At 33.6% G+C, this 12,683-nt stretch overlaps 1 protein-coding gene across 2 annotated transcripts in view; it reads right to left on the reverse strand.

Annotated features, from left to right (window-relative positions):
• Positions 1–12,683, reverse strand: part of ADGB (androglobin) — a 98,173-nt gene that overhangs the window by 18,863 nt on the left and 66,627 nt on the right. The window contains exons 22-27 of one of the 2 annotated variants that reach the window (XM_053973252.1): positions 11,141–11,275; positions 9,710–9,803; positions 8,034–8,168; positions 7,007–7,160; positions 3,709–3,896; positions 2,015–2,199 (exon numbers count right to left, since the gene is read on the reverse strand). In XM_053973252.1, the coding sequence (XP_053829227.1) occupies positions 2,015–2,199; positions 3,709–3,896; positions 7,007–7,160; positions 8,034–8,168; positions 9,710–9,803; positions 11,141–11,275 (891 nt within the window). Of the gene's footprint in view, positions 1–2,014; positions 2,200–3,708; positions 3,897–7,006; positions 7,161–8,033; positions 8,169–9,709; positions 9,804–11,140; positions 11,330–12,683 lie in introns of both variants that reach the window. The other variant, XM_053973250.1, reaches the window with a different exon arrangement.

The raw sequence follows: 12,683 nt of genomic DNA on the forward strand, positions 1-12,683 counted from the left end.
TTTAGAGAACAAAGAACTAGTTACAGAAGGAATCTTGTTGCATTGAGTGTCAGTTGTACGAATCTTCACCTGAACTTGGAATCAGTATTCCTGAGTGTTTCTATATTGTTATTGTACAGGCCATAAAAACTTTTGACAATACCAAAGAAACATGCTTTTACAATGCCATAGATTGAACGCCTACTGAACCTAGAGACACTCAGTAGATTGGGTAATACAATACTCTCATATTGGTTATACTGAGTACATTTCACAGTATTTTCATTTAATTTGGACACTATGAAAGATTCTATACAAAGTATCTTTGTGATATACAGGATGTATATTAATAGGAAAAGAACTTCAGTGTTAAGGCCAGTTGGTCTAGTATTGTAAAAATATAATAGTAAAAAAACCCAACAAACAGTAACAGCTTCACAGTCATTCATTCCAAATGGCAACTCTATATACTCTCACACTTAATGAGCATCAGAATATTCATTTCAACTTCAAATATAGCATAAAATCATAACAGGATTTTAAGGCTACCACTGCTAAATAGGCCCTGATTCAAAAACCTTCCTATTTTCAATCAGGTTAAAGTATCAGATATTTCACTGAATAATTCAAAGTGGATTAAAATAATTTAAAATTAGCAGAAATTATTTGTATCATTGCACATTAGAGTTAGAGTGTTTGTGTCTGATTTCTGAGGATATTTTGCAATGTTCTCACATATGTGTCCTGGTAGACTGGCAAAAGCAAAACACTTCTAGTTATTTTGCCCCATCCTCTCCCTTTCAGCATTTGCTGGAATCAATTTCTGTTCTCTGTCACTTGATTGTGCCTTTGAACTTATTTCAGTCTTCAGACTATCCTTTGCGAGGAGACAGTCTCCCGAAACAAAGTTTCTCTTTCACTTAGAGTAACATGGCGATTTACTGCCACTACTGTGATGCTGATCCTAAGCTGAGCTATTTTATACTTTTCTCTTTCTATTTCTACCATTAAGTTTACTAGTCCACTTTCACATTACAAAAACATTAACCAAAAATAGCTACTGATTATCTTGGTAACTCTGAGAGTTTCATGACAGGTTCTCTATGACTTCTTTTAAAAACCTAGTGTTTTCATCTGATGAATGACATTTTAAGAGCATTGTCACCACAGGAATAATTTTTTTTTTTACATTTCTGGTAATAACAAGGTGCAGTTGAGACAGAAATCGAGATGTTTCATAAATATTATTAAATTAATTATTTTTTCCCACAAAGCATTGGAATTTCATATTGTACATTATGCTAAAGGATCATATTTGAAAACTCTAGAGTTCAAAATAGTGGAGGTGAGCAGAAGAAATATAATGGTATTTTGGGCTTTAGCAAAGCAATAAACCAGTATTTGAACAATTTGTCTTTGCCTCAGGTTCTCAATATGCTCAAATAGGCAAACTCAGATTTATAGAAGATTTATTATTTAGAAGTCTTCATAGAAGGACTGAAGACTTTCCTATCTTACATATCTTATGTATAGTAGTGTTGCTGGAGAGTACAGTAGCAGACTTGTTGGCTTATAAACATCTGCTTTATTTAACCAAACTTGTAATTCTTATGAAGAATTAATTGTAAAATTGAAACACAAGTATAATGAATAATTCAAAACAGCACACAAATGAAATGGAAATAATTTGATTTAGAAGTGAAGTATATAGAAAACAGGAAAACAAATGTAGATTATCAAAGAAGATGGCATGGCAGTTGCCTCTAAAATCTATTATGTATAAAAGTATAATGGAGGCAGGCAGATGGTACCTAATTTTTGTTTAAAATTACCTGAGCACTACAGGGTCCATTGTTGAAAATATGTCTAAGAATTATGTACCTCATTAAATTGTACTTATTGGTTTTGAACAGTAAAATTAAAGGTTAATGAAAAGAACAGAGAAAAATAGTATTTTCCATGATTATCTACAGTTACTGTAAGAATGTATATCCTGCAGTGAATAAAATTATTGAATATGGCATACAATACTTACACTGGGAGCTCAGAAGTGATTGATTACTCCAGAAATTAAAAACTGGGATGACTGCATTGCCCTTTCCAATGACACTTGTAATTTCCTTCTCATTATCTAGGACTTGTAGTTTGATGAACACGTCTGAATTAGAGGTTTGTACCTGCAATGTAGCAGTATGTGGTGCTGTGACCTTTACAAAATACCTAAAGAGGAAGAAAAAATTATAGCAATATAATCAACTATACCTGATCACTCTTTTTAGGAAAGTACCTAAATGTTGTGCTGAACTGGAAGCAACCACTTAAAATTGAGTTAGAAATCAACTGTTTTCCTGGAATCTGATGGGCTAAGCTTCCTGTAGTGAAGTTTAATGCAGTGAATCAACAAAAAAAGCAAGTGCTGCTGCTGAAAAATGGGATGGTCTAGCTAATTTTTTTTTTCATTGCCTTATCAAATGTCCAAATAGACATTTGACAGCCTACTGTACTTTTTTTGTTGAATACCTTTAGTCAGATTAAGGAACTGTATCATTTACTGAAGTACATGAGAGGGAAAAAAATATTATTTGCTTTCAAAAAGGTAGGGATATCTCCTTTGATAGCAGTAGCTACTTTGGTCAGCTTAAAAGACTGTGGCATTAAAAACCAGTTGAATTAGAGTCTGAGGACAAAATTCAAATAATTGTTATGTTCAAATTGTTCAAATAATTAAATAGCTGTTATGTTGTAACCCATTGCTTTATGAATTACATGCTTTTTGTCCATAAATTCAAATTGTTATGACTAATCTCAACAAACAAGCAAAGAAACAAAAACACACAAAAAAAATCCATCACCTTGACTTCAGCACATTTGAAGCTAAAAATACGTATTTTTTTTTTTTTTTAAGATTGGTAACATCAGGAGGGGGGAAAGAATGAAAATCATCAAGAAAGAGAATGCTTACAAAATTTTAGTGCATTTGTTTTGTTTCCATTACATGCTTTCTTTGATTATATTGAAACTGATTCCTTCTCTTAAAGAGACTTGTATCCCAAGAATAATCCATTGGTCTGAAATATTGAAAAAGCTTTCAGGAATCAAGAGAAAACGTTTTAGAAATAACCTTCAAAATATACACATTTAATCAGCTCTAAGCACAGGGCCTGTTGTAGTGCAATATGAAGGTCTTTGTGTAAAAACTTAAGTATAGCAATTTAGGAATCGTCAGTTCTGAATTCAGAATGGAATTTAATGAACTTTAATTAATTAAAAAGGATTAAAAAAAAACTAAATCACGCTTGTTAAATATATTCTCCCAAAAGAATCAGCACGCTAAAACAAAACATATATAAAATTTTCTGCCAACACTGCAAGATGGAAATTGGTCTGATATATTGGGAAAAAAAGGTGTTTTAATACATGTTTATTCCCCAAAAGTATTATGGAATTTCAGTAATTGGCATATGGATAAGACAGAGCTTATAGAAATGCAAAACACTGAATTTTGATTTTAAAGTTACAGTCTGTTTACTTCACACATGTTCTTCATTAAGTAGTGGCAATATTTCTGAAATAACACTTTCACTAATCAAATGTTAATTTGATAGCCCATAAGATTCAGATATTTGCATCAATATTCTCCCCTTTGAAGAAAGAGGAAAGAACACATTTTTCTGGTAGGGATGACCGATATAAACCCCAGAATTTATTAATTCTTCTCTCAGTATTTACCTAAACAGTAGGAACTCACTGTTGGGTATGTAATACTCTTTAAATTGTAGAGTAGAATAGGTATTATTTACAGCCTCACGAGAGAGAACTGGAAGGGCACTATGGGAGCTGATGAAACGGAGCTTCCATTTGCCACCTGCCACAGGTTGGTCACCAGTGTGTGCTTCAGCCACAAAAGTGTATCCTTTCTGAAAGGGGAAAACAAGTCATTTTTACATGGCAATAGCACTACTCAAAAGGCACTCTGTGACTACATGCAACACACTTTTTGTCCATTACACTTATTAATATAATAAGATGTCCTTCATCAGCAAGAATCTTATAACTCCACTCTATTCTAACTTATGGAGCATCTCTTATTTTAACAATTTATATTTGCCAAAAAGTTACATGGCAAGTTAAATCCAATTTCATCTAACTGGAAAGCTGCAAGGTAACTTTTTTTTAGGGACAGATACAACCAAAGTAATTTTCTAACCAAATTATTTGATGATTTAAAATGCTCCTTCATACTTTGGCAGTGTGAAAGTAGGAGTGGATGAGTTTGCTGCATGGAAATTTAGAGATCAGATTACTTCAGTCTTCAAATTAATATCTACCCTAATTTCATAATGCCACTGCAGATATAGCATGAAATGACAAGATATTAATCTTATTTTTATTAATATATTAAGAAAAATATTTCTAGTATTAGAAAATTCAAGTAAAAAATAGTAAAAAATGCGACACACAATTAATAAGGCTGATGCAGATTTAGGTGCTCTTTATGAATCTTGAGAATAGGAATATGAGGAGCCAGGATATAACATAAAAAGACTCAAACTTTGATTAATTTGTATTTGTGAAAATGAAGGCAATGTGAATGTGATTACTTGGAAGGCAGGGGCAGGGAAAAGGGATATAAGGAGTTAAATGGCCACTTATAATGTTGCAGGGGAACTCAGAATTAAGTCCCTTTTTCATGTAGTCTAACTAGCCCTACTAACTCCCTATTTCCAGTATTAAAATTTCATGTTCCACCGAAGAAATAGTCCAAATGAAAGATCTTTGAAAGGCGCTCTTTCTTTCAGTCCTCTTCTAAATTGCATTTAAAGAGATTAGCATTTACCAGAAAAAAGAGCTTTGTTGAAAAATCCTTATAATAAATAGGGTTGTGATTTCAGAACTATCCAATAATTCAGGGCTGTGGCTCCATGAATACTGAATATTTAGAATGAAACTAAAATAAATTATTCATTATTCCAATTTGTGCAACTGCAGCAGTAAGGCACTTTACAACCTTTAATCACCACAAGGTAATAGCAACCACTCAGAGTAACCATTCAGGAGAACTCACTTATTTAAACACCTAGTTAAGCACAGAGTCACAGGCCCCTCTGTTCCTATCAAGTACACCTGGAAACAGAGAAGGATTTAGCCAGATATTCAACTGCTTTCTGACAGCATGGGATGCATGAGAAGAACAAATTCTCACCATTTCTCTTGGATACCTATCTATAATGTTATACAATCTTAATGTTCACTAAAAATATTCAGAAAATTCAGACTTAGGACCAAAAGTTTGTTTTTGTGAGCACTTTGTGAATACTACAAGCAACTAGAAATCACAATAACTGAATTTTGTGTGTGGTGGGAGGATCAAGGCACTACTGAGAAATACGAAAACAGATGTCAATAACCCCATTAAATTTATGTCTCTCTTGTAAATAACCTTCAAGAGGTTTCACTACTTACTTAGATATCCTGTTACAATTCACTGTCTCTAGAATCAGAAAGGATTGTTTTCTAATATGCCACCCAAATTAACTTTATGGCAAAGTAAGATGAATCCCTTATGTCCTTCTATGTCTAGTCAAGAGAAATAATTGAGCAGTGTCCTTGCTCAAATAGACTTCTATTTTCCAGACTAAATATGGTGGTAGTGATCATTTCTTAAATTCTTATCTATGTAGGTCAGCTGAAGCTTGAGTGCTTATCTCTATCCTTTTCTACAATCTGTTCAAAAGACTTGTGAATAATAAAGAGAGTAGAATTAAAAAAAAAAAAAAAAAAAACAAAAAACAAAAAAAACAAACAAAAAACCAAGAACTAAAACAACTGTTTCCAGCAGTAGAAAAAAAACACACAAAAAAAATTTAACGCAACCCAAAAAATCCAAATAATGCTAAGCAAGTACCCAGTTTCCATCTAGGTTGTAAAGTCTGAAAAAAGAAGACAGACTTTATTGCTAGTGTGCAGATTTTATCTTCATTGTCAGTCATTCTGAAATGAACTTTAATGTGTTACAGAAGTGTCTCTGCAGCAGAGTAACAGTATCTGTTGACAGGATTCCTTTTTATTTCTGTTGTAAATTGCTGAGTCATATTTTAGAAGCAGAACTGGTAGGTGTATTTTTTTTTAAATGATGTTTTATGTAATAATACTGACATTTAAGAATTCAGGCATACTGAATAATTTCTTGCTTGATGTACTACATCGTTGACTATTTTTTACAAAATACTGTTACAAAAAATGTAACAGATTAAAGTAATACCATTGTGTTTACTAATTGCAAAATGCCTTGTCAAAGCATCAATAGAGCTTTCAAAAGCATGTGCAGATCCACTGAAACAATAATCAACTATTTGGAAAGGGGAAGAAACAAGCTAAATTGTAGAGCATAAGGTTATATACTTACTGAGGAACTCAAGAGCTCAGTGACTGAGAAATGCAATAAGAACAAGTAGAAAAATACAGCATGCCTGCACAATTCTGTTTTAATACTTTAAAAATCACTCTTCACTGCTATTAACCACATTTAATATTACAAAATATCGACCATTAGTTTAGCAAACAGTAAACAAAACTGTGGGTTTAAAAGAGGACTTCTTCAACAGGGAAGAGCAGGAAACAATGAAAAGGGCCATTTTCATTAGTAATTGACAGAATCACTGAAGCTACTGTGATGTACCCATGGGAAGAAAATTCATACCCTTATAATTCCTTATGCAAAATTTTTATGACCACAAGTTAAACATTGGCACAAAGTTTACTGTGCTCAGTGTTATGCATGATGAACAGGAAAAAAAACCCCAAAACAACAGCAGCTAGAAAAAGTACAGAGGATAAAGTAATCAAAAGCTGACTAATAAATATTCAACACAGAAGTAGATCAGTGATGGTCTTGGTTCAAACTTGCTAATAAACAAGGGTGTGCTTTTAAGTAGAACACTATGACATAGCTAAAAATCTTAACAGAATTTGGGTATTTGTTATTATTTTTTAAATTATACTTTTCACAACAACTTCTTGCATTTACCTTATTTTTGGAATAAACATGAGGTGCCACTTTGAAAAAGGCATGTAGGATTTCCTCCTGTGTGTCATTATCAAGAACATGAAGTCTACAGGAAGGGATAGTGGTAAACACCTTTGTCAATATAAACATGTCTTCTGGGACAAAAAATATTTCTCTAAAAAATAAAAATTAAATTATATCAAAATTATTTTCCCAAGTAAAAGGATTTGTGCGATACAAAGCAAAAAATATTGCTATGGTTTAACCCCAGCCAGCAATTAAGTACAATGCAGCTGCTCACTCACTCTCCACACCCAACCTACCTGAGGGAAAGAATCAGAAAGAAAATATAAATCTTGTGTGTTAAGAACAGTTTAACAATAGAAAAAAATATATACTAATAAATATTCTAATAGTATGAATATTTTTAACAATTAGGAGAGGGAGAGAGAGTAACAGAACCCAAAAGAAATCAATGATGCTCAATATAACTGGTGTCCACCCACTGACCAATGCCCAGCCTGTTCCTGAGCAGTGATCAGCCCCCTTTCAGGTAATCATCCCCCAATTTATATACAGAACATGACATTCTCTGGTATGGAACATCCCTTTGGTCACTTCAGGACAGCTGTGCTGGCTGTGCTTCCTCCCAGATTTTTGTGCACCTCCTCAATGGCAGAGTGTGAGACACTGAAAAGTCCTTTGCTTGGGGTATGCACTCAACAACTAAAACATGAGTGTGTTATCAATATTGTTATCACACTAAATCCAAATACACTGCACTCTACCAGCTACTAGGAAGAAAATGAAGAAATTAAGAAGAAAATGAACTCTATTTCAGCAATAGCCAGAACAAGTACATGCCAGAATTTAAGGAAAGCAGACAGATAAGTAAGTTTTTAAGCAGGTTAGTGAAAAAAACAGAGTGTATTAATTCTAGTATTAATTCTAGTGTATTAATTCTATCTTAGAGGTCTCTTCCAACCTCATTATTCTGTGATTCTGTGGTAGTCCCCCATAAGAGTTCTAAGGGCTCTGTGAAACTCACCTGAAAACCAGAAACCAGGCATTTGGTGGTTGATCAGCATATGTTACTGCATAGTCAGTGAAATACATCTTACACCATTCATCTTCATAACAAGGAAACTTTTCAATTGAATTACAGTTTCTTTTAAATATTTCTCTGGAAAGCAGAAAACAAGATAAAGACTTCAATCTAATCAGGATGGCATATATATATACGACTTTTACTTATGCTCATCATGAAGAGCACTACTTTGTGCATGAATGTAAAACAACATAAAATGTGTTACTAATGTTTCTCTAGTAGTTGTTCACTCTTAAGTAAAAAAAATCATGGAGGGATCAGTTCTTTCTGACCTCATGGCAAATATATACACATATTTCTATCCATCAGTCTACCTGTGACTACAGCTGCTTCTAATATCCCAAGATGTTATGGCATCTACAGAACTTTGCCTCTTTCTTTTTCCTTTTTTTTTTTTTTTTGTTTAATGAATATCAGCATAACTTCACTTTCTTTATATTAAGTTGTCATCTTAAAGCTGTGGAATCATTAGGAGATTAAAATCCTTCATTTAGTTTTAAAACTTTTTGGAACAACAAAGGAATAAAAGCAAAACCTATTGGCCAAGGTACTAGATTGTTATGTTAAATGGAAATCTGTTAGCTGCTAAAAAAAAAATTAAGCACAAGCACATTAGCATGATTTTAACACTCAAGTGTATCCCTGAGGACAATGCTTATGAACCCCATAAGTTTTGTATGTCTGAAGGCAGGCTAAAAACTGCATCTCATCTTTGCTGATGTAGAAATGCTACAAATCTAAAATGGATGGCTAATATTTGGAACAAGGCTGTGGTTGCAGAGTCCTGATCCCATCAATGTACACAGGATTTACAAGATTAGAAACACTAAAAGGTGAAATGAAATTATAGCTGGTGTGAGTGTTGCTCAAATTGCTGGTTATAAGGAGTGAGGATTTATATCCACAGGCAGTAATTATTGCCAGTTTTCACTCCTCACCCCTGGAAGAACTGATTTACTGCTAGATCAGTTGTGCGAACACTTGCAGAGATATTTTTGGAGGACTTAATGGAAATACGTGATCCCCAGAGTGTTAGGCTTGAAAATTACTTAATGAACACTGCTGAAATTAGAATAGCCATCTTTCCAAAAGCTGTAATAAAATATCAGGGAAAGCATAGAAATACACTACTACATTTCTACTACCTAGAAATACATCTACTTCAAGCAAGTGCAACAAAAAAGTCCCCTGTTGAGATAATAAACTGTGTACAATTACACAGTAAAGCTATCTTCTTCCTACTGTCAATCATGATTGCTTAACAGATAGCACAAATCAAAAAGTTTCCTTAAATCAACTGGTTAACTGCTTACTAAGCAAACAGTATCAGATCTATACTTACAGAGCAGCCTACCAAATACTAAAAAAATTAAATACATGCAAAAGGTAATATTTTAGATCCAAAAAATCAGAAAAAAACCAGTAACATATCTAAAAATTATATTTTGCTCATGTAGGGTACACAGAATAAAGCATATTTAGTAAAAGACATTTAATCCCTTCCATCAGGGTTTTGTAATTTTGACACTAATAATGCTCTTACCATGCTTATTTTGTGAAAAAACAGTTTATGACAACTGCCTGCAATAAAATAGTTTGATTTATTGCATGATTACCTTAACAACATTACAGCATACTGTTCAAAATTTAACTCAATCATAGTCCACAGGTTTTTCAAAGTTTCTTCAACATCAGTGTTTTCTTTAGTACCTAGAGATAAGTTACAAAATATAACATCCAAGTTTGCTATTGTTCTAAATTTACACCTGCCAAATACTTCTGAAAAAAAATCACTTGTACAAGTAAATTGCTTTATTTATTTGGAGTTTTACAGAAGTCTCACTGAGCTGAAAACTGTATTTTTCTTTGACAGAGTATATTCCATTCATCACCATCTTTGTACTTTTCAGCACACCTACAACTGCAAAAATCATGCGATCAATACTTTCTCCAATTTACATTTTTTTTTTCACTGTAACATGTTGTAGTGATATTTGGCAATCTCTGTCCTCAGAGAATATGCTATTTAACTCCCAGAAGCTTTCATCTTCGATACCAGTAAGGGGTAGGGACGCACCTAAACTATCTGTGTAGCTAACAGGAAAAGAATTAGGCAGCTCCAATGGGTAATTCACTCCATCTGTGTTGGATAACTCACATAATAGGATGTGTTGTCATGTCAAAGTGTCTGCTTCTATACATAGAATACAGATGAAGACTTAGACTACAAGTTTTCAGTAGAACAATACAAATCTTGGTTTATTTCAATAAATACCTTATCCTTTTAAAAATAAATGTCACTTTTCTAACTTGAATGTGTCCAGATTCAAGTCACAAACTTTGAATCTCAGACTAAAGATGTTCTTGTTAACCTTTGGATATCAGCCTAAAGGCACTTAAAAATTATAGCAAATTTACATGGGCTTTCTGAAATTACAAACTGACAACCTGTAAGTACAAGGCCTATATTTAATCCTGATCCTTACAACTCTACTCAGAATTTTGCGGTTGTTATCTTTCTTTCTTCCTGCACTGTGGACACTGCACTTGGACACAGTATTCCAGCTGAGACAATAGAATTGCTGAACAGGAAATAAGCTACAAATCCTGAACTGCTATACAAGATTCCTCTATCTGTATGCACAAGAATGATGGATAGTATCAGTACAGTATCTTTGGAGTAGAGCATTAGACTGATACTGTGTGTGTTCCACTGACTACCCATTACGATACTTAGGTTCTTGTATGATTTCCTTTACATTTCCAGAAAAAAACCCTAACATTTAGCCCAGCTCTGACCTAAATCTACGTTAATATAAATTCTGGTTTAGTATCTATACAAATCTAGGCAGGTGTATCTTTCAAATACTTTTTTGTATCTTATGTGCTAACTGAGTGGTTAGGCGTACTTAAGAGAACTACAAGTTCTATTTCATTAGTTTCAGTTAATTTTATCTAGATGTTAATTAGTAAAAATCTCTTTACAGTGAAGATTTTAATAAGATGAAGTATGAAACATTTTTGAAAGGCATTTTTAAAGGACACACCTGGTTCTCTGCTCTTCAGTATTTTCCTAATATAGGTCCCTCGCCAGATGGCTTGAATTTTGAGAGCTGCTGCTTCTTCTTCAGATGTGGGAGTTTGATTCTCACAACTACTAAGGGTTTTCTCCTCACTGCTCTCTGAAGGATTGGAAGAATGAGTAACATCAATAAAGCTGGAAGCCCTGTAGCTGCCTGTAACAAATTTAAAAAGGAAAAAAACAAACAAAACAAAACAAAAAAAAACCAAAAAAAAACCCAAAAAAAAAAAAAAAAAAAAAAAAAAGAAAACAAGAGAGACTGATTTCAAGCATAAATCTTCTATGATGAAAATATCACTCTTTAAATTTTTTTAATCATAAGTTGGAGAAAATATACTGTATAATTACACCAAGTCAAAATGTCAGCTATTTCGCTAATTACAAACATCAAATCATTTAATTTTTCTCCCCATGGACAGCTATTGCGGGACATTTTTAAAAATCACAACTCCTACTGTAATTTCAAAATGTTCTTCCAAACATGAACCAAGAGGATTTGATACACTAAAGCCTGACTCTGTGTGCAGCTTAAAAGAGCTTCACAAGATTTTGATTACTTTTGTCTCTCAATCTGGTAATTTCATTAAATAATAATTTCAACACTAGTGTTGTTCAAAACATTTTGTTTAACCTTTACAAAGGAGCCACAGAATAAGGGTAAGTTCTATGATAAAGGGAAAGTTCATTTATCTGACTGACTTTATGTTACCAAGGAGTTTCAAAGTGCAACAGAAATTAGTGGGTTCTGACAGGTTAGCAATGAGGTCTTTGAAGGCATTGTTGCCTAGAAGTTAGCATCCTGGGAGCCATCAGCACCAGGACTTAGGGAAGGGCTTGGGGAGCAACATTCCCAGGGGCAAGTGCCAGAGGGGTAGTTTGGAACTGCACACATATGAAAAAAAGGGAGCAAGACAGCGTGATAGGAAGGAAACAATGCTGCAGAAGGAAGTACCAATAAACAAAAAGAAGAGGAATCTGCTTGAAAAATGTAGACAACATTGCAGGCAAACAAGCTATCTTAAGATATTGCTTTCATCAGCCAGATCACACATTTCAATCTAATCACTTTTACTCAATATTGCTAAATCTGGTTGTGTTCTCAAACCATCATTTCTAGTCAGTATTGCATTTCCAAACCCTAGAAAGCCTCTTTAATGCTTGGGGACTGGAAGATCACACAACCCCACTTCATTAGAAACCACATAAGAAGTCAACAATATGAATGCACAACCACTTTTATAAAACTGACACATATACTCAATCACAGAATAACTCAGACCTGAGTGGACCACTGAAGGTCATCTGGTCCAATGCCACATCCAAAGCCAGATGAATTTAGAACAGGTTTCTCCTATTCTTGAATAAATGTCCAGTCAATTTTATAATACATCCATAGCAATGGGGACTCCCGAATTTAAGTAGGCATTCTTTTCCAGTTTTTGACTGGCCTCATAGTGAAAAAAGTTTTCCTAATATCCAGCTGGAATTTAACACGTTCTAAGATGTGT

This window comes from Vidua macroura, chromosome 3 (assembly GCF_024509145.1).
Source record: "Vidua macroura isolate BioBank_ID:100142 chromosome 3, ASM2450914v1, whole genome shotgun sequence".
Classification (NCBI taxonomy): Eukaryota; Metazoa; Chordata; class Aves; order Passeriformes; family Viduidae; genus Vidua; species Vidua macroura.